At 38.7% G+C, this 23,881-nt stretch overlaps 1 protein-coding gene across 4 annotated transcripts in view; it reads left to right on the forward strand.

Annotated features, from left to right (window-relative positions):
* The window catches only part of ankrd11 (ankyrin repeat domain 11), a 288,681-nt gene that overhangs the window by 218,731 nt on the left and 46,069 nt on the right, over positions 1–23,881 (forward strand). For all 4 annotated transcript variants that reach the window (XM_061887685.1, XM_061887689.1, XM_061887687.1 and 1 more), the window contains exons 3-4: positions 1,937–2,082; positions 8,444–8,576. In XM_061887685.1, coding sequence (XP_061743669.1) covers positions 1,996–2,082; positions 8,444–8,576 — 220 coding nt within the window. In that variant the 5' untranslated portion in view covers positions 1,937–1,995. The remainder of the gene's footprint in view (positions 1–1,936; positions 2,083–8,443; positions 8,577–23,881) is intronic.

Genomic DNA, 23,881 nt, shown 5'->3' on the forward strand with positions numbered 1-23,881 from the left:
TGGTTCTCAAATGGGGGTACTTGAAGGTATGCCAAGGGGTGCGTGAGATTTTTTTAAATATTCTAAAAATAGCAACCGTTCAAAAATCTTTTATAAATATATTTATTGAATAATACTTCAACAAAATATGAATGTAAGTTCATAAAGTGTGAAAAGAAATACAACAATGCAATATTCAGTGTTGACAGCTAGATTTTTTGTGGACATGTTCCATAAATATTGATGTTAAAGTTTTCATTTTTTGTGAAGAAATTTTTAGAAGTAAGTTGATGAATCCAGAAGGATCTCTATTACAATCCCCAAAGAGGACACTTTAAGTTGCGGCAATAAACCTTACAGGCCCAATCACATATCCCTACGGCTTTTCACACACACAAGTGAATGCAAAGCATACTTGGTCAACAGCCACACTGAGGGTGGCCGTATAAACAACTTTAACACTGTTACAAATATGCGCCACACTGTGAACCCACACCAAAGAAGAATGACAAACACATTTCGGGAGAACATTTGCACCGTAACACAACATAAACGCAACAGAACAAATACCCAGAACCCCTTGCAGCACTAACTCTTCCGGGACGCTACAAATGACACCCCCCACTAACCAACCCCGCCCACCTCAACCTCCTCATGCTCTCTCAGGGAGAGCATGTCCCAAATTCCAAGCTGCTGTTTTGAGGCATGTTTATAAAAAATAATGCACTTTGTGACTTCAACGATAAATACGGCAGTGCCATGTTGGCACTTTTTCCCCATAACTTAAGTTGATTTATTTTGTAAAACCTTGTTACATCCCTACGCGCGCTCTGAGGTCCGAGAGCCAGTTCCAGCTCGTGGTGTCCAAGACCAGACTTAAGACCAGGGGAGACAGGACCTTCTCTGTGGTCGGCCCTAAGCTCTGGAACACTCTGCCCCTCCATCTTCAAACTGCTTCCACAGTGGACTCTTTTAAGTCTCGTCTTAAGACCCACTTTTATTCTTTGGCTTTTAACACCACGTGAGTTGTGTGGTCCTCTGTTTTTTTTTATACACTTTGATTTTTATTTTACTGTTTTGATTTTACCCTTTAAAATTGTTTTTAATCATATTTGTTTTTATATTGTTTTTTTAAATATTGGTTTTATATGTATTTATTTTTGGTTTTTATTCAGTCATTGGTGGAGCATAATATTGTTTTTTTAATATTGTTTTTAACATGGCTGTGCAGCACTTTGGAAACGTTATTGTTGTTTAAATGTGTTATGTAAGTAAAGTGGATTGGATTACATTGTTTAATTACAGTGGTCCCCAACCACCGGGTTGGATTGGTACCGGGCCGCAGAAGAATTTTGTATTAATTGTTTTTGTTTTTATCAAAACAACATAAAAACACAAGATACACTTACAATTAGTGCACCAACCCCAAAAAACTCCCCTTTTCATGACAAATGATCAAGCGTTGACCGGTCCACAGACACAAAAAGGTTGGGGACCACTGATTGAATGCATCCAGCGGGGCATCACAACTAAATTAGGCATAAAGTCTTAATTCCACAACTGTATATATCCGTATCGGTTGATATCGGAATCGGTAATTAAGAGTTGGACGATATCAGAATATTGGATATCGGCAAAAAAGCCATTATCAGACATCTCTAGTAATTTGGTCTCTAAAAATGAATGGCAATAATTTGTAGGTCAATATATCGTTGAGCAAAATGTGTGTTTATGTCCCTCTTCTGTCTCCATTCTGTTTCTGTGTGTGTGTGTGTGTGTGTGTGTGTGTGTGTGTGTGTTAGCATACCATGTGCCTCTCCTCATATTAGCAGCAGTGTCACCACGGTACTTTATTAGTACAACAGTAGCCAGCACTTGACTGTAAGGCCATGGAAATGTCTTTGGTCACATGTTAACCTTCTCCCATTGTCCCCGTTTTTTTGTTGTCCCCTTCCAGACGGTTGATGACGATGCAATGGCAGCGTGAATGAAGCTTGGCGTGGGGAGAGCTGAACGATGCCCAAAGGTGGGGGTTCTAAAACCCCCCAGCTGGACCACTTCCCACTTAACACCGACATGGTGGAAAAGCAGGGTGGGAAAAAGGTATGTTTGATATCACTACAAACACACAAAGTCTAGCTATAAAAAAAAAAGCAGACCGTATTTCCTTGAATTGCCTTTACTTATAAATGAAGTCCATGCGCAGCTCCTTCTGATCAAAAGCATCGATAACTTGTTTATAGAAGTCTTCCTTATCTTTCTTCAGTTTTAAAAGTCTCTCAGTCTTTATGAAGATCTTCCTTTATTACCTCCTGCTTCGAATGAAAGTCCAGTTTAGAAAACTGTTTTATTTTAGTTATGTAATCCTCCATGTTAAAAGTGCAAGCGAGAGGAAAAAATAAAGGATCGCTGCTTGTTGTCACTTCTTCTGCAGCCGAGTAGTCGCAAGAAGGATCACTAGCGCCCTCTACCACCAGGAGGCGGGAGTCATTTAATGGGCGGTTTAGCTCGGTCGGTAGAGTGGCCGTGCCAGCAACTTGAGGGTTGCAGGTTCGATACCCGCTTCTGCCAACCTAGTCACTGCTGTTGTGTCCTTGGGCAAGACACTTTACCCACCTGCTCCCAGTGCCACCCACGCTGGTTTGAATGTAACTTAGATATTTGGTTTCACTATGTAAAGCGCTTTGAGTCACTTGAGAAAAAGCGCTATATAAATATAATTCACTTCACTTCACTAATGACTCATATTTGACACACGCAGCTACGGTATATTGATAAAACATAGCTGCTAACTGTTCTTTTTAGCATATTCAATAGCTTGGACCTTAAATCCTACTGAATAGCTCTTAATCTTCTTCCCTTTATGTGATTTCAAATGATTGAAATCAGCCTCCTCCATTTTGAAAATGATGACAGGTGAAGTGTCACTCGTGACGTGACGAGTTTGACCCGGTGGAAATTCTAGACATGCGCTAATAAAAATAATATTTAGTGAAACGAGTTTGACCCGGCGTTAATCTTGAGCCGGCGGTAATGCTAAGCATGCGCTAATTATTTTGCAAAACGAGTCTGACCCGGCAGTAATTCTAGGCAGGCACATACTATATACTCAGCGGCAATTCAAGGACATACGGCAGCCTCTATTTGTTTTCAAAATTGACACAAAAGACTACAGAAGGTGCTAACTGTCCCGTGTTTGCAGTAAAGGAGGCATCCCCCTAATGTGGGAGGCATCCCCCTAATGTGACACGGGCCCAGGCATGTGTTTTTCATGGCTGCAAAGTGATGCGGGTGTCAAGCGTTAAAGACACCAGCAGCAGCAACAAGAGGCGAAGTGCAGAGAGGTGCAGCTTATGCAGGCATAGATTTACAGCCCTCTGCAAAGGATTGCATCAGACTCTGGCACGGTGGGAAGGGAGGGAGGGAACCCAGCGCACGAGGGTGGGTGGAAGGCAGAGTGAAACGAAAAAACGCAGGCATTGCTGGAAGACCGCAGGGTTGTCACATGAAGGCAGATCTGGGACGACCAGCCGGTCACAGCATTGGAAATAAGACATTTAAATGCAACTAAAACAACTCTGTTTGGGACATTTCTATCATTGTCTCCACTTTTTGCAGGCAACACATTGTCTGGCAGCGCATTTTTTACATGAATTAGTTCAGGGGTTTTTTGGGGTGGCTGACTTAGAAGCTCGCTCACTGGAGCTGAACACTGCTTGTCTCTACTGTAGCATGACATCATCGTCTTATGACTGGGGCAGGGCATGGGGGAGGAGTTCAAAGAGTCGCCACATAATGGAAAACACGCCATGTGGAGAGAGAGAGAGAGAGAGAGAGAGAGAGCAAGAAATGTATGAAGAGGTGATGTTCACATGTGCTTGGCGCTCAAACATGCAGGTCACATGACATGTGCCATCATTAACACGCTTTTAGATGACATTTTATAGGCTTTCAGATTTATTGTTTCCTTTAGTAAGTGGACTATGTTTTTGTGAGGCACTTTTCATAGAAATAAACCTTAAACCAGGGTTTTTGTTACACTTGCGCTATAGAATTTAGGAAATCATAGACTTCACAAACAAGGACTCTCGCATTTTATTTCTGGGTATAACGAAGCAAATCACCAAGTTATTTTGACTATTCCCTTATTAAGGAATTAAGAAGAAAATCAACTCGCTCCAATATTCTGAACTGTGTACTGTGTAGGGGTGTAACTGTGTACTGTGTAGGGGTGTAACTGTGTACTGTGTAGGGGTGTAACAGTACACAAACATGTCGGTTCGGTACGTACCTCAGTTTAGAGGTCACGGTTCGGTTCATTTTCGGTACAATAAGAAAACAACAAAATATAAATGTTTTGGTTATTTATTCAGCAAATTTGTAAACAATGGCTTTATACGGTGGCAGAGGGGTTAGTGCGTCTGCCTCACAATACGAAGGTCCTGCAGTCCTGGGTTCAAATCCAGGCTCGGGATCTTTCTGTGTGGAGTTTGCATGTTCTCCCCGTGACTGCGTGGGTTCCCTCCGGGTACTCCGGCTTCCTCCCACTTCCAAAGACATGCACCTGGGGATAGGTTGATTGGCAACACTAAATTGGCCCTAGTGTGTGAATGTGAGTGTGAATGTTGTCTGTCTATCTGTGTTGGCCCTGCGATGAGGTGGCGACTTGTCCAGGGTGTACCCCGCCTTCCGCCCGATTGTAGCTGAGATAGGCGCCAGCGCCCCCCGCGACCCCGAAAGGGAATAAGCGGTAGAAAATGGATGGAATGGATGGGCTTTATACTTTTCACATTGGGAACACTATAATAATTCTGCCCACGTTAATTAACATTAAACTGCCTCAAATTGTTGCTCAGATTAAATAAAATGACAAAACTTTTCTTCTACATAAAAAAGTGCACCATTAAACAGTTTCAAATCAGCTCATCATGCTTCATTTATTACAGCATTTGGGAAGCCTGTAGTTGATTTTTATCATGTAAATGTTATATTTTTATCAAGCTTTTCTGTCCGTAAAAAACACACACACACCACAAAATGAGCTAATGTTACGCTAAAAGCTAATTAGCCTTCACTTCAAGCCAGAACTGCGAGCGAGCTGAGCTGCAGTTTAAGTTCCTAGAACAGGGGTCGGGAACCTTTTTGGCTGAGAGAGCCATGGAAGCCAAATATTTTGAAATATATTTCCGTGAGAGCCATATCATATTTTTTTAACACTGAATACAACTAAATGTGTGCATTTTTATGTAAAACCAACATTAGGGTAGAACACGTCTGTTATTCTTTTCAATAACATTTTTATTATGAAGCTAACTAATAATGAATAAAATACTTCTTACCATTCTTGACTTCTTGAACAGGTGAGGTAGAAAATGGATGGATGGATAAAAATGCATGAGAATTTTTTTATATTTTGTATGTTATTTTTAACACTGATTACCAGTGGAATTATTCATTACTTATCGTGTTAAGCAATGTTAGCTCAGATTTATCAGAGAGCCAGATGCAGTCATCAAAAGAGCCACATCTGGCTCTAGAGCCGTAGGTTCCCTACCCCTGTTCTAGAAGGTCAATGGGCTCATAGTGATGTTAGTAGTAGTTGACTGGGAGGTGTTTATTATCATTTGGGGAGAGTACGCTGCCTTATGCTCACCTGCTAAACACCTATCTGCTTGACGCTGAAGTATTGACTACATGCGCTCTGAATACACACTGCTGATTGGCTGTTACTACTATATATGTAACCAATCAGATGGTTGTGTGGGTGGGACAATGCTGGCTGCTGAGACAGAGGCAGAAGAAGCAAAGCGGCTTGTTAAGACTTTAGCTTAGAAACTTATTCGGTACACACCCCGTACCGAACTGAAACCTCCATACCGAAACGGTTCAATACAAATACACGTACTGTTACACCCCTAGAAATGTGGCATTTTTAAGTTAACTAAAAAGGGAAAATAACAACTTTGTCATCAGTGAAAGCAAATTAATCTGCCCATGAACCATTAAATGCTTTTTCTCTTTTTTGACCCGTCCGTTGCTTCGCTTACCAGGGGTTGACCGCTAAAAACAATACACTTGCTTGGAAGCAAAAGTTTAAAAAATGTATAAATTTATAAAAAAGTCATAATATGACTTCTTTAATGCGCCTTTTGTATGAAAAAAGATCTGAATAGACCTGCTCATGGGCAGGGCGCCTTATAATCAGGCCCTATGGTCCAGAAAATATGGTATTTAAAAAAAAAAAAAAAACTTCTTCATTTAGGTACTTTTTGAGCACTTTCAGCAATTTCGTGATAATAAAGATAACCTTAATCATCCTGCTCACAATAACCGTGATGTGACATTTTCATATGGTTACATCCCCATAAAGTACAACTTCATAACGTGGTGTTATCTGTTTTCAGTCAATAGTTATTCAGGAATGGCCTGATGCAATAACCAGCTGTGGGGAAAATAGACACTTTAAAACCACTTTCCAACACAACATATCATTAAACAATGCCGTTAGTTGATAAACATGGCAGCATTTACATCAGCTACACTTCCAACTTTCCAAACCGCAGAGGCGACCAACATGTTTTCCAGCTCTTTAAGTGGGGGGAAAAAGATCAATGCATTTTTTTTCTCCTCCAAAGCCCGTAGCAGAGACAAATGTGAAAAACTAGAGACCATGAATTGATTAACGTGGACCCCGACTTAAACAAGTTGAAAAACTTATTGGGTTTACCCCGTTTCTATATGAGTTGGGAAATTGTGTTAGATGTAAATATAAACAGAATACAATGATTTGCAAATCCTTTTCAAGCCATATTCAGTTGAATATGCTACAAAGACAACATATTTCATGTTCAAACTCATAAACTTTTTTTTTTTTTTGCAAATAATAATTAACTTAGAATTTCATGGCTGCAACACATGCCAAAGTAGTTGGGAAAGGGCATGTTCACCATTGTGTTACATCACCTTTTCTTTTAACAACACTCAATAAACGTTTGGGAACTGAGGAAACTAATTGTTGAAGCTTTGAAAGTGGAATTCTTTCCCCATTCTTGTTTTATGTAGAGCTTCAGTCCTTCAACAGTCCGGGGTCTCCGCTGTCCTATTTTACGCTTCATAATGCGCCACACATTTTCCATGGGAGACAGGTCTGGACTGCAGGCGGGCCAGGAAAGTACCCGCACTCTTTTTTTACAAAGCCACGCTGTTGTAACGTGCTGAATGTGGCTTGGCATTGTCTTGCTGAAATAAGTAGGGGCATCCATGAAAAAGACAGCAGCATATGCTGTTCCAAAACCTGTATGTACCTTTCAGCATTAATGGTGCCTTCACAGATGTGTAAGTTACCCATGTCTTGGGCACTAATACACCCCCATACCATCACACATGCTGGCTTTTACACTTTGCATCAATATCAGTCTGGATGGTTCGCTTCTAGTAGAGCTTTAACTTGCACTTACAGATGTAGCGACAAACTGTATTTAGTGACAGTGGTTTTCTGAAGTGTTCCTGAGCCCATGTGGTGATATCCTTTAGAGATTGACGTCGGTTTTTGATACAGTGCCGTCTGAGGGATGGAAGGTCACGGTCATTCAATGTTGGTTTCCGGCCATGCCGCTTACGTGGAGTGATTTCTCCAGATTCTCTGAACCTTTTGATGATATTATGGAGCGTAGATGTTGAAATCCCTAAATTTCTTGCAATGTCACTTTGAGAAAGGTTGTTCTTAAACTGTTTGACTATTTGCTCACGCAGTTGTGGACAAAGGGGTGTACCTCGCCCCATCCTTTCTTGTGAAAGACTGAGCATTTTCAGGGAAGCTGTTTTTATAGCCAATCATGGCACCCACCTGTTCCCAATTAGCCTGCACACCTGTGGGATGTTCCAAATAAGTGTTTGATGAGCATCCCTCAACTTTATCAGTATTTATTGCCACCTTTCCCAACTTCTTTGTCACGTGTTGCTGGCATCAAATTCTAAAGTTAATAATTATTTGCAAAAAAAAAAATGTTTATGAGTTTGAACATGAAATATGTTGTCTTTGTAGCATATTCAACTGAATATGGCTTGAACCCCGTTTCCCAACTCATGGAAACGGGGTTTGTACAATAAAACATTTGATTGTATTATAACAACAATTAATATTTATTGACACACAGAAGAGTAGAGGAACTTGGTATCATTGTGTACCGAGATGGATGTCCCGGAGGAACTTGGTATCATTGTGTACTGAGATGGATGTCCCGGTATCAGGAATCTGTATCGTATTTGTTCAAACGTGAACGGTAACCATGCCTAATTGAAACATCTCTTGTAAAATCCACAAAGAATCTCGGCTTTATGAGTACATTCACCTTCTTCTACTTGGATGTTCAGAATCTACCATTTCTCGCTTTTGAAAATATCAGTTGAATTTATAACATCTGTTGTCTGCCACTTGTCATGATGGGATGTATTTTGTTGACAGGAAAAAGTGTTGTCAAACAAGACTCCCAAATTGGATCGCAGTGATGGGGTCAAGGAGATGAAAGAAAAGGCCTCTAAGAGGAAACTGCCATTCACAACTGGAGCAAATGGAGACCAGAAAGATTCTGACTCAGGTAAGAGAATATAATAACGTTTTCATCTGGGTTTTTAAGACAGGCTGGCTGGCAACATTGGAGACATTATGTACAGTCACGGTCAAAAGTTCACATGCATTTGAGAACATTAAAAAACTGAGAGATGTTCGATAATGGCATTTTTGCCCATATTGTCCAACTCTTAATTACCGATTCCGATATCAACCAATACCGATATATACAGTAGTGGAATTAACACATTATTATGCCTAAATTTGTTGTGATGCATTAAAAAATGTAACATGGTTTACCAAAATAAATCCATCAAGTTATGGAAAAAAATGCCAACATGGCACTGTCATATTTATCATTGAAGTCACAAAGTGTATTATTGTTTTTAACATGCCTCAGAACATCAGCTTGGAATTTGAGACATGCTCTCCCTGAGGGGTTGGGGGGGGGGGGGGGGGGGTGTATATACTGTAGCGTCCCGGAAGAGTTAGTGCTGCAAGTGGTTCTGGGTATTTTTTCTGTTGTGTTACGGTGCGGCTGTTCTCCCGAAATGTGTTTGTCATTGTTGTTTGGTGTGGGTTCACAGTGTGGCGCACATTTGTAGCAGTGGTAAAGTTGTTTATACGGCCACCCTCAGTGTGACCTGTATGGCTGTTGGCCGAGTTTGCCTTGCATTCACTTGTGTGTGTGAAAAGCCGTAGATATTATGTGATTGGGCCGCCACACAAAGGCAGTGCCTTTAAGGTTTGTTGGCGCTCTGTACTTCTCCCTACGTCCGTGTAACAACGTTTTATAAAGACATGAATTTTACTTTTAGAAACCGATAATTTCAGATATTACATTTTAAAGCATTTATTGGCCAATAATATCGACAGTCCGATATTATCGGACATCCCTAAACATAATGTCATGGCTGTCTTGGGTTTCCAATAATTTCCGTGATATTGTTGTGATTGGAGCACATACTTGTTGGTCACAAAAAAACATTCATGAAGTTTGGTTCTTTGATGAATTTATTATGGGTCTACTGAAAATGTTGCAATGAAACTTGCCAAGGGACATGTAAGCAAATATCAACATTGCTGTACGTATACTTTTGACCCAGCAGATGTGGTCACATTTTCAGTAGACCCATAATACATTCATAAAAGAACCAAACTTCATGAATGTTTTTTTGTGACCAACAAGTATGTGCTCCAATCACTACATCACACAAAAATAAGAGTTGTAGAAAATTATTAGAAACTCAAGACATTAGGAGTGTGGGGAAAAAATCGATTCGAATTTGAATCGGGATTCTCACGTTGTGCGATTCATTTTTTAAAAATCAATATTTTTGATTTTAATTTATATATATATATATATATTTATTTTTTTTTATCAATCCAACAAAACAATACACAGCAATACCATAACAATGCAATCCATTTCCAAAACCGAACCTGAGCCAGCAACACTCAGAACTGCAATAAACAGAACAATTGAGAGGAGACACAAACACCACACAGAACAAAACAAAAGTAGTGAATATTATCAACAACAGTATCAATATTAGTTATCATTTCAGCATAGCAGTGATTAAAAATCCCTCATTGACATTATCATTAGACATTTATAAAAATAATAAAAAAGAACAATAGTGTCACAGTGGCTTACACTTGCATGGCATCTCATAAGCTGGACAACACACTGTGTCCAATGTTTTCACAAAGATAAAATAAGTCATATTTTTGCTTCCTTTAATAGTTAAAACAAATGTACATTATTGCAATCAGTTGATAAAACATTGTCCCTTACAATTATAAAAGCTTTTAAAAAACATCTCCTACTCTGCTAGCATGTCAGCAGACTGGGGTAGATCCTGCTGAAATCTATGTATTGAATGAATACACAATCCTTTTAACTCGAGAAAAAATCTTTTTTGAATCGAGAATCGTGTTGAATTTGAAAAAATTATCGATTTTGAATCAAATCGTGACCCCAAGAATTGATATTGAATTGAAAAGTGGGACACCCAAGACATCCCTACAAGACATCCTTCTCGAGTGTAAACTTTTGACCAGGACTGAATAAGCCCAGACATCGCTGCTGATAATGTCTTCCATACCACACTAACATTAAACATTAACCAGGCCACGTTATTTTTGTAACGGATGTTTGTTGTTATTCTTCTGTGTTGATTTTGACAAGCTCGGGGACTCTTACATCACATCCTGTTACGCTGACAGGAAGTACTTGGATATACCAAGTGTGGGGGGGGGGGGGGTTGTCTTCATGAAGCAAATAAGTTTCAAGTTAGCTCTCAGTCTGCGGAAGAATGGAGGCGTGTTTTGCTGTCATGACTTTGTGAACGGAGAAGAACACACACAATCATGACCCAATTTGTGTAACATACTAGCTTTGGTAAGGATCCAGCTGGGTGTTTTCTTTAATTAGGACTTCTGCTTGTGCTTCTTTGACTTTGGGATTTGTGGAGGGGGGTCAGGGTTTAGTTTGTTAATAATGGTCCAGCTGAGAGGCTTTGGTAACTGCCTTCATCATCTGCTTTGGCTGAGTAGCTACTTGGGTTTAGCTTCTCTAATTACACTTTTGAAAAAGCTGTCCTCTCCAGTCAAGAGTGTGTGTGTGTGTGTGTGTGTGTGTGTGTGTGTGTGTGTGTGTGTGTGTGTGTGTGTGTGTGTGTGTGTGTGTGTGTAGGGTCAGATCGTGTTTTAGATAGGTTCAGTAACAACGTGTGCCAATTTTATTTTGCTGAAGGGCATTCTGAAGGAGTGGAATTTTTGATTGCTTTGAAAGGAGTTTGTTTGACTGTCCTTTGATTGGTACCATGAAATGTTGTGTGCTCGTCCCCTAACTCCTTGACTAAAATGATAACTAATACAAACAAATGCAGGAAGATGAAGAAATCGACTGACTAGCTTTTAGTCCCTGAATAGTTACTAGCGTATTTCCTTAAATTGCAGCAGGGGCGCTAATTAATTTAAAATCTCTTTTCACTTCAGCGTTTACCAAAGGCATGCGGTAAAGGCAAGCATGCGCTAATTATTTTAAAACCTCTTCTCACTCTGGCGCATACCAAAAATTTAGGCCTGCGCTTATAAATTTGAGTGTGATGTAAGGATACCATCATGAAAAGCACATTTAATTAAAAAAAATACGTTATTATGGTCTTACCTTTACTTATAAATGAAGTCCATGCACAGCTCCTTCTGATCAAAAGCATCAATATCTTTTTTATAGAAGTCTTCCTTATCTTTCTTCAGTTTTAAAAGTCTCTCTGTCTGGATGGAGATCTTCCTTTATTACATCCTGCTTCGATTGAAAGTCCAGTTTAGAAAACTGTTTTTATTTCAGATATGTAATCCTCCATGTTAAAAGTGCAAGCGAGAGGAAATAATAAAGGATCGCTGCTCACTCTTGCTGCTTGTTGTCACTTCTTCTGGAGCCAAGTTGTTACAAGAAGGATCACTAGCGCCCTCTACCACCAGGAGGCGGGAGTCATTTAATGACTCATATTTGACACACGCAGCTACGGTATATTAATAAAACATAGCTGCTTCCTGTTCTTTTTAGCATATTCAATAGCTTGGACCTTAAATCCTACTGAATAGCTCTTAATCTTCTTCCCTTTATGCGATTTCAAATGATTGAAATCAGCCTCCTCCATTTTGAAAATGATGACAGGTGAAGTGTCACTCGTGACGTGACGAGTTTGGCCCAGCGGAAATTCTAGACATGCGCTAATAAAAATAATATTTTGCGAAACGAGTTTGACTCGGCAGTAATTCTAGGCAGGTGCGTACTATATACCTGGCGGCAATTCAAGGAAATACGGTATACGGAAATGTTGTGAGAAACGAAATCCAATCATATTTAATTTTGTTTTGTTAAATAAACAATGTTTGTAATTAACACATAGTTTTAATACATCATCTATCCATCCATTTCCTACCGCTTGTCCCCCGCGACCCTAAAAGGGACAAGTGGTAGAAAATGGATGGATGGATTATGACAGTGGTTCTCAAATGGGGGTACGCATACCTCTGGGGGTACTTGAAGGTATGCCAAGGGGTATGTGAGATTTTCTTTAAAAATATTCAAAAATCCTTTATAAATATATTTATTGAATAATACTTCAACAAAATATGAATGTAAGTTCATAAAGTGTGAAAAGAAATGCAACAATGCAATATTCAGTGTTGACAGCTGGATTTTTTTGTGGACATGTTCCATAAATATTGATGATAAAGATTTATTTTTTGTGAAGAAATGTTTAGAAGTAAGTTGATGAATCCAGATGGATCTCTATTACAATCCCCAAAGAGGACACTTTAAGTTGATGATTACTTCTATGTGGAGAAATCTGTATTTAGAATTGAATCACTTGTTTATTTTTCAACAAGTTTTTAGTTATATTTATATCTTTTTTTCCAAATAGTTCAAGAAAGACCACTACAAATGAGCAATATTTTGCACTGTTACACAGTTTAATAAATCAGAAACTGATGACATAGTGCTGTATTTTACTTCTTTATCTCTTTTTTTCAACCAAAAATGCTTTGCTCTGATTAGGGGGTACTTGAATTAAAAAAATGTTCACAGGGGGTACATCCCTGAAAAAAGCTTGAGGACCACTGTGCTAGTGTACCAACAATGCCGGATATGTGTTCCGTGAAAAATCGTCTGACCGGAACCCTCTAATAACTATAGTTCCTTGGGTAAATAATCTAAATGCGCTACAGTTGTTAGCACTTTGATAGCTCGTCTACTGACAGGTATAAGTAATAACCTTACGCTACTTTATATTAGAAAAGAAGAAAGCGAAAAAGAATAATCATAACACTACGCTGTCGGCACGGACTACAATGGCGGACGTGCGCATATCTTTTTTTCTCAAGCGAAAATGCTTTGCTCTGATTAGGGGGTACTTGAATTAAAAAAATGTTGAGACCCACTGCACTAAATTGTGGTTAGCAATTAACTTGTTCCCTTCCAGTGTGTAGTGTAGCATGTTTAGCTATTACTCGCCCTCCTGGGTTGGTACTTTTAAGAAACTTAGTATATTTGCCGTCATGGATCCTAGGATTGCTGACCTAGAATAGTTTTTTCACTGTGGAGGGACTTCAGCCACCAGATTACTATAAAAAAAAAAACTCATCAATGCGTTCGTTTTGCTTGTCGCTTTTAAATGCGTAGGACTAGGATTTGTCATCATCATGCATTTTACGTTACCAAAATAGTATCAAAAACTCTATAGTCGGCCAAATATATGTCATTTATATCATTTATATTGTCAGTCCCACACAACTACACCAAAGCCAGGACTGTGACAAGCAGATTGTGAGAATTAGTGCTAATAAGTGTGGAAATCTTCAATAAAAATATTGTTTAAAAATGCTATAAATATTATAAGCCAGATCAAACCTTTGATGGAGAATGTCTCTGGGGCTTTGTGCTGATTTTGAAGGCGTGAAACACCTGCTCACACATTTTTAATTCATCATGCTAATACCACGACAAAGCACAACAAAACGAGACAAATTAAAGAGTTAAAAATAGTCACTCAAGTAGCTTGTCACTCATCCATCGGTGGTGTTAATCATCCCTGTGGATGACAACAAGTGACGTCAAAATGCACTTTACAAACTTCACTGCATTAAATATTAGTCATGCGATGCAGGCTGTTGACTGTACATACCGCGGCTCTTTAGCGCCGCCCTCGTGGTTTCTGTTGGAGAACAAACATGACACAAACCTTCCTAATTCTTAGAGATCCCACTGTTTCTATTAAACATGCTTCACTGATGAGAGTATTTGGCAAGCACCGTTTTGTCCAACTAATTTCAGCAGGTTTTGAACTCACCGTAGTTTGTATCCAAGTACAACTTTCTCTGACACTGCCACAAAAAGACGTGTTTTATGCCACTTCTTTGTCTCATTTTGTCTACCAAACGTTTTATACTGTGCGTGAATACATAAAGGTGAGCTTTGTTGATTTTATTGATTTGCTAGATTGCTTATGGCAGTTATTCTCAAATGGGGGTACCCGTACCCCTGGGGGTATTTAAAGGGGAACATTATCAGCAGACCTATGTAAGCGTCAATATATACCTTGATGGTGCAGAAAAAAGACCATCTATTTTTTTAACCGATTTCCGAACTCTAAATGGGTGAATTTTGGCGAATTAAACGCCTTTCTGTTTATCGCGCTGGAGGCGATGACGTCAGAATGTGACGTCACCGAGGTAACACACCCACCATTTTCATTTTCAACACATTACAAACACCGGGTCTCAGCTCTGTTATTTTCCGTTTTTTTGACTATTTTTTGGAACCTTGGAGACATCATGCCTGGTGGGTGTGTTGTCGGAGGGTGTAACAACACTAACAGGGAGGGATTCAAGTTGCAAAAGTGTCAAAGTGTCTGCCGCCAGACCCCCATTGAATGTGCCAGAGTGTCTCCACATTTGACCGGCGATGCTAAAGCAGACATGGCACAGAGATGTATGGATAACCTGCAGATGCATTTGCAACCATTAAGTCAACGAAATCACAAAGGTGAGTTTTGTTGATGTTGACTGCCAGCTAATCGATGCTAACATGCTATGCTAATCGATGCTAACATGCTATTTACCGGCGGTGCTAAAGCAGACATGGTACAGAGATGTATGGATAACCTGTAGATGCATTTGCAACTATATTACGTTTCCTTCCACCCACATTTAAAGCGAAACAAACACTTACCAATCGACAGATTTAAGTTGCTCCAGTGTCAAAAGATGCGAAAGTCCTGATCGTTTGGTCCGCACATTTTACCGGCGATGCTAACGCAGCTATTTCGGCCATGCTATGGCTATGAATAGCGTCAATAGCTATTTGCGCAATAGCTTCAGTTTCTTCTTCAATACTTTCATACTCCAACCATCTGTTTCAATACATGCGTAATCTGTTGAATCGCTTAAGTCGCTGAAATCCGAGTTTAAATCCGAGCTAATGTCGCTATATCTTGCTGTGGTATTCCCATTGTTTGTTTACATTGGCAGCACTGTGTGACGTCACAGGGAAATGGCCAGTGTCTTCGCAGAGAGCGAAAATAAGGCACTTTAAAGCTTTATTTAGGGATATTCCGAGACCGGTAAAATTTTGAAAAAAACTTCCAAAAATACAACAAGCCACTGGGAACTGATTTTTATTGTTTTTAACCCTTTTGAAATTGTGATAATGTTCCCCTTTAAAGGTATCCCAAGGGGTACTTGAGATTTTTTTTTTCAATATTCTAAAAGTATTTATAAAAAATATATAAGAATATATGGATTCAAAAATCCTTTATTAATATATTTATTAAATAATACTTCAACAAAATATGAATGTAAGTTCATAAAGTGTGAAAAGAAATACAACAATGCAATATTCAGTGTTGACAGCTGGATTTTTTGTGGACATGTTCCATAAATATTGATGTTAATTATATATTTTTTTGTGAAGAAATGTTTAGAAGTAAGTTGATGAATCCAGATGGATCTCTATTACCATCCCCAAAGAGGACACTTTAAGTTGATGATTACTTCTATGGGGAGAAATCTGCATTTAGAATTGAATCACTTGTTTATTTTTCAACAAGTTTTTAGTTATTTTTATATCTTTTTTTCCAAATAGTTCAAGAAAGACCACTACAAATGAGCAATATTTTGCACTGTTATACAATTTAATAAATCAGAAACTGATGACATAGTGCTGTATTTTACTTCTTTATCTCTTTTTTTCAACCAAAAATGCTTTGCTCTGATTAGGGGGTACTTGAATTAAAAACATGTTCACAGGGGGTACATCACTGAAAAAAGGTTGAGAACCACTGGGTTATGGAGTGCAGGCATATTTGGTCAATCCATGTTTACAAGTTAATCAGTGCTAACATGCTAAATAGGCTATCTGTATAAACATATTGCATCATTATGTCTTGTTTTTAGGTATATTTGAGCTCATTCAATTTCCTTTAATTATGTCTTCTGTGTATTTAAATTATATTTGCATGTCTCATGACACATTATCTGTATGTAATATTGGTTGCATTTCTGTGTTGTTTGTGTGCTGTGTTGTTCCAGACCACAGCAAAAGTTACCCAACTTGCAAAGATTGTAATAAAACCATTAGAAGAAGACAGCCTGCCGTTTCCTTTAACTTGGACACACACATCTATACAATTAGCCCTTCTGAGCCAGTAGTTTCCACAACTTTTCTAGTCCTGTGAGATGCCTCCATTTTACTAATGATGTTGCAAAAATGTGTAGATTCAAAATTTAAATAGTTAAATTTTCCTTGATTTAATCGAATAATGCAAAAAGGCAGTACAAGATGGATATGTGGATGAATAAACAGAGATGGATGGACGTGAAGTCAACAGTAAAGATATTTTTGCCCAAAAATCCAAACTTTGTTTAAATTGACAAAAAGGAGACTTAGCAGTTAAAAAAGAGCAGGCAGCAGCTCACATATTCTCGCACTTTATGTAACATCCAGGAAGAAACTTTGTCAGCCAGCCTGAAATGTATCTATAAACTACGTGAAGGAGGTCAGAATTGTCTATTTTTAAATGTTTGCAATATTTCAGATAGACTGACCACACCTCCTCTTTTCACTGGACATGTCCTCTTTTGCGGGGCTGTCCGGGTGGAGTTTCTTAAATGCCTCAAATGTCCAGCATTTTAAGTTAGGGTTGCGTGTATTTTCAATGTATGTTCAAGTTTAAGAAGGGGTTCAAAACAAGACAATTTGTGCACACAGCAGCATTGGTGAGGGAGGGACAGAGACAGACAGAGCGAGAGAGTTATGATAAACATGCAGGCGTCGCCAGGCTCTGATTAAATTTTTTGATATCTATAGCAGGGGTGTCAAACGTGTGCCCCGGAGGCCATTTGCAGCACACACCTAATGTTTTAAAGACCCACAGCACATTCTAAAAATACTATTAAAATAAACAAAAACATAAACAAAAGTGAAATAAAAAAGCTTAAAGGCAAAATGTAATTTAGAAAAAGTTGCAACGTTGTCTAATTAACAAAGCTGTTTTTTTTTCTTTCAAACCGTCATTGCTCAAAACATAATATTGAATCAAAATCAATGTTGTTATGAATTATTGACCTATCCAAGTTTCCCATTACTTTACATCAAAATATTTTTGGTGGAAGATTTAGCAAATTTGTATAATCAAAAAATGTATATTTAGTTTTTTTCTTACTGTACCGAAAATGAACCAAACCGTGACCTCTGAACCGAGGTACGTACTGAACCGAAATTTTTGTGTACCGTTACACCCCTAATAAACTGTTAGAAAATGGAGTAGATTGGGAGGTCTTGTAATGTAGAAATATCCCATATTTTTACCTATTTTCCCGGGACATTTTCTATATATTAAAAGTGCAAATGTTGATGCTCCTCTTGGACACACGTAATAAAGCTGTTTGTGAAATCCCCTGATGTTTTTGGAGATAAATTAACCACAACATTAGCACCGCATAAAACATTATGTCCCTACTGGTTTTAACCTTTTTCTCGATAAAAAAACTTTAAAAAAACTTGGAAGCTTTGTCCAGTTGTTTACTGATTTATATTATTTATTTTTGAATAACTTTTACTGCAAATGAATATCAGCTCCAAATATTGTTTTATCGGCCACTTTGATTACTAATGATAGGCATAGGCCTCTAAAAAACATACCGTATTTTTCAGACTATAAGTCGCAGTTTTTTTCATAATTTGGTGCGACTTTGGTGCGGTCGGGGGTGCGACTTATATTCAGGAGCGACTTATGTGTGAAATTATTAACACATTACTGTAAAATATCAAATAATATTATTTAGCTCATTGACGTAAGAGACTAGACGTATAATATTTCATGGGATTTATGGATTAGGAGTGAGAGATAGTTTGGTAAAGGTATAGCATGTTTTATATATTATAGTTATTTGAATGACTCTTACCATAATATGTTAGGTTAACATAGCAGTTGCTTATTTATGCCTCATATAACCTACACTTATTCAGCCTGTTCTTTACTATTCTTTATTTATTTTAAATTGCCTTTTAAATGTCTATTCTTGCTGTTGGATTTTATCAAATAATTTCCCCCAAAAATGCGACTTATACTCCAGTGCGACTTATATATGTTTTTTTTTCCTTCTTTATTATGCATTTTCGGCAGGTGCGACTTATACTCCGAAAAATACGGTGCATGGATCTCTAATGCACATGTACTGTATATAAATGTAAACTGTACCATTAAGTTTACACAGCGTGATTGGGTTTCTTTTTGGCATGTTTTCATAGCGCTGACTGCTTGTTTTCTTGGTGATTGTAAATAGTAAATATTGTAAATATATTGTCAAACATTGCTGCTGTTTTGTCTACACAATAAACAGAGGCAGTTGATCTACTGCAGTTAAATTCTACAACCTTGTTATAAAAATGATGTCAAAAAGTCAGTACGTGTTCATTCACTAAATTAGTCGGATTTCTCAAATTGTTCGGTTCTAAATAAGCATTCTACTGCCCATGGAAACGTCTTAATCTGATTGTGTTCGGTTTTTGAAAAATCGGACTAACACACCTAGATTATGCGATTCGAAACCAATTTTCAAGAGGGGGTGTGTTCCCCGGTGGAGAACCTTCGTATCGGAGGCAGATACCATCAAGAAAATCGTAGGCAACAATTGTAATGTAGAGTAGACTGCTTCACAAAGTTAAACAGAACAGAACATTTTCAAGTACATCAATGGTAGAAAAAAAGAAAGAGATTTATTTAACAAGCTAGGCTAAGGAAATGGAGTAAAAAATTGGGACTTCCGAACGAGATATGAATGAGATGGAAGAGAATGAAGCAAGGTAAATAATAAAGTGTTCACAAACTTCTTCACGCTGCATTTGTGCTCTCTGAACAATAACTCTGTATTACACACAACTGGCAAGATAGTCCAGAACAATAGCAACCTTCACCTGGAACTAAGTACCATGTAGGGCTGGGAAATATGGCCTTTTTTTAATATCTCAATATTTTTATGCCATATTGCAATACAGGATATATATCTCAATATTTTGCCTTAGCCTTGAATGAACACTTGATGCATATAATGACAGCAGTATGATGATTCTATGTGTCTACATTCATTCAAACATTCTTCTTCATACTGCATTCATATATGCTACTTTTAAACTTTCATGCAGAGAGGGAAATCACAACTAAAAGTGTATTTTTTAAACAGTTATTAAGCAGTGGCACAAACATTCATGTCATTTCCAAAACAGAAAGTGCAAGATTGTCAGACATTTAAAACAAGCTATTAGTGCACTTTTGTGCATGATGTCACTAAGATGACATATCAAAACACTAAATTAAAGTGCACTTTTTGTACAGACAATATTTTAAAACAAATAAAATGCACTTTTGTGCATGATTTTGTGGGCGTATGGCACCGAATGGAGATGTTGACATGCGGAGTTATCACTCTTCATTCTCTAGCAGGTGACTTTGAAATGATGCTACATATTAGCAGTAATGCTACTATTTTGTAGCAACGCTTTAGCACCACACGTGACAAATTACGGTTGTCTGTCTGACATATTCTCAGACTCAAGAACTCCTTTGTCCCACACGCCATTGGACTGTACAACTCCTCTCTGGGACGGGGGGCGGGGGGGCACTAGGATGACAGGGGATGCAAAACAATAACAGTACAATACTTTTTCATAACATGGTCACTACTGCCTTGTTTCTCTTGTTATATTCTTATTTTACTGTTATATTTTTATTCCCATCATTTCTTTCTATTTTTATTCTTATTGTAATATTTTTCTATTTTGTTTCCATTTATACCACCATTATTTACTTTTTACTTTTTAAATTGATCTCAACTATGTACACTGCCGCTGGAATTTAAATTTTCCTGAAGGAATCAATAAAGTACTATCTATTTATCCATCTAGCTATCTATCTATTAGCCACCCACCCACTTGAAGCCAAACCACCGCCAGACGATGAAACCCCTGCTGTTTTTCTTGGGAATTAATTCTTCTTTCATTTGTTACCAGATTCTCACCTTCTCTGTCTCGTATTACCACTCGCACGGCTCTGCTAGCATCACAGCTAACGTTACCCATGCTGCTACCTCTCTGCCCCGCGAGGGCGTATACGTAACTGACGTATGTAAGAAGGTGCACTTGCTGTCCCTGAGAATGAGAGGGTAGAAAGAGTGGGGTTGATTGATTGATTGATACTTTTATTAGTAGATTGCACAGTTCAGTACATATTCCGTACAATTGACCACTAAATGGTAACACCCCAATAAGTTTTTCAACTTGTTTAAGTCGGGGTCCACGTTAATCAATTCATGGTACAAATATATACTATCAACATAATACAGTCATCACACAAGTTAATCATCATAGTATATACATTGAATTATTGATATTATTTACAAGGGAAGAGCCTGCAGTGTAATGCCAGCAGCTAAAAGCAACTGCGTGAGAACGTATACTCGAATATGACGATGTAGTCACTTTCTATATCGCACAGAGACAAACCCGTGATATTTGGAGTACATCGATATATCGCCCAGCCCTTACCATGGTCTTTTCCTCGGGATTTTAAACTCCTTCCATCAATCAACGGAGCCTCATGAATGAACTCTTGAGACATTCGAAAGTCATGTTTCATTGATTCTTTATTTGAATATTCCTTCCAAATAACTCTTCCACATGTCCTGCTGTGAGTCCGAGCTGCATTGGCTCCGATACATTCTTGGTAGTAGCGTCATGTTCGCAGTGCAATCTAACATCATTTCTTGGTGCTGTCTGCTTTTTAACACCAGCATAGCCATTAGAGACGTGATGTTTGTAATGTGTGTCAGTATTACAGCTGACATCATTTACCACAGAGCCAGGCTGGCAACTTGGAAGGAGCCTCAGATGCCGGCGTTACGTCATAGGTCAACCGGAAAAGCAATATTTATCTGCACTAAAAGGAAATAAGCAGCCCTCAGTGTACAGGAGGCACATGGCGTCTGACCAACAGTCTCATTACAGAGAGTGCGTGGACACTGGGACTTCACTTATGCAAACCCGGTTTCCATATGAGTTGGGAAATTGTGTTAGATGTAAATATCAACAGAATACAATGATTTGTGAATCATTTTCAACTCATATTCAGTTGAATATGCTACAAAGACAACATGTTTGATGTTCAAACTCAGAAACTTTATTTTTTTTTGCAAATAATAATTAACTTAGAATTCCATGCCTGCAACACGTGCCAAAGTAGTTGGGAAAGGGCATGTTCACCACTGTGTTGCATCACCTTTTCTTTTAACAACACTCAATAAACGTTTGGGAACTGAGGAAACTAATTGTTGAAGCTTTGAAAGTGGAATTCTTTCCCATTCTTGTTTTATGTAGAGCTTCAGTCCTTCAACAGTCCGGGGTCTCCGCTGTCCTATTTTACGCTTCATAATGCGCCACACATTTTCCATGGGAGACAGGTCTGGACTGCAGGTGGGCCAGGAAAGTACCCGCAGTCTTTTACTACGAAACCACGCTGTTGTAACACATTGCCTGGCATTGTCTTGCTGAAATAAGCAGGGGCGTCCATGAAAAAGACGGCGCTTAGATAGCAGCATATGTTGCTCCAAAACCTGTATGTACCTTTCAGCATTAATGGTGCCTTCACAGATGTGTAAGTTACCCATGCCTTGGGCACTAATGCACCCCCATACCATCACACATGCTGGCTTTTACACTTTGCACCGATAACAGTCTGGACCCGGATGACACAATGTCGAATACTTCCAAAAACAATTTGAAATGTGCTTTCGTCAGACCACAGAACACTTTTCCACTTTGCATCAGTCCATCTTAGATGATCTCAGGCCCAGAGAAGTCGGCGGCGTTTCTGGATGTTGTTGATAAATGGCTTTCGCTTTGCATAGTAGAGCTTTAACTTGCACTTACAGATGTAGCGATGAACTGTATTTGGTGACAGTGGTTTTATGAAGTGTTCCTGAACCCATGTGGTGATATTCTTTAGAGATTGACGTTGGTTTTGTCTGAGGGATGGAAGGTCACGGTCATTCAATGTTGGTTTCCGGCCATGCCGCTTACGTGGAGTGATTTCTCCAGATTCTCTGAACCTTTTGATGATATTATGGAGCGTAGATGTTGAAATCCCTACATGTCTTGCAATGTCACTTTGAGAAAGGTTGTTCTTAAACTGTTTGACTATTTGCTCACACAGTTGTGGACAAAGGGGTGTACCTCGCCCCATCCTTTCTTGTGACAGATTTGGGAAGCTGTTTTTATAGCCAATCATGGCACCCACCTGTTCCCAATTAGCCTGCACACCTGTGGGATGTTCCAAATAAGTGTTTGATGAGCATCCCTCAACTTGATCAGTATTTATTGCCACCTTCCCACCAAATTCTAAAGTTAATGATTATTTGCAAAAGAAAAAAAGTTTATGAGTTTGAACATGAAATATGTTGTCTTTGTAGCATATTCAACTGAATATGGCTTGAAAATGATTTGCAAATCATTGTATTCTGTTTATATTTACATTTAACACAATTTCCCAACTCATATGGTTTGTAGGTGTGAAAATACAAAAAAAACAAAGTAATTTAGTTCTTCACTCTATTTTTGTGTGACCGCAACATGGTGGACTTTGTTTGTAATAAAGAAGGTGAGTGTAGTTCTTGTACAGGAGACAGTTCTCTAAGATCTGCAGCCAACACACACATTGTTCACTTGGTCTTTAGTTTCTTGTCTTGAAGAACTACTGTAGTGTAGAATTGACCGCATTAATAGAGCCTTTCACACCCAGCGGCTTCACATTGTGTTTTTATACACAGCATCCGTCTCTCATTTGCTGCGAAGCGTTAAAAAACATCCTGTTTGCCATTTCCTTTCTCCTCTGCCTTGACTTCCTGTTTTTGCAATTTGTGTGTCTAAACACGGTCTTCAGTGTGAAGGCCACCGTCCAACATATCTAGTCAAGCTGGTTAGGGTTGTTGTTCTTGTCCAACGTTTTCTTGCCAAGCCAGTTTTGGGTCCTGGCTAAAGCTGTGTTATTGTCTGCCGTATAAAAGCTGTGTTATGTCCAACGGTAGACGTCTCCCTCCCCTGTCTCAGGTAGACCGTCTATTCATGGCTCTCAAGGTCACATGACTCCACGTTGCCTTCCCGTCTTGTTAGGCCGCTTTCAGTCATTTAAAGATAAAGGTGTCAAGTTGTGTCCTGTCACTGTGAAATAATGTGTTTGCAGAGATGTACTTTACTACAGGGGTCAGCAA

The sequence above is a fragment of the Nerophis ophidion genome, linkage group LG25 (assembly GCF_033978795.1).
Source record: "Nerophis ophidion isolate RoL-2023_Sa linkage group LG25, RoL_Noph_v1.0, whole genome shotgun sequence".
NCBI lineage: Eukaryota > Metazoa > Chordata > Actinopteri > Syngnathiformes > Syngnathidae > Nerophis > Nerophis ophidion.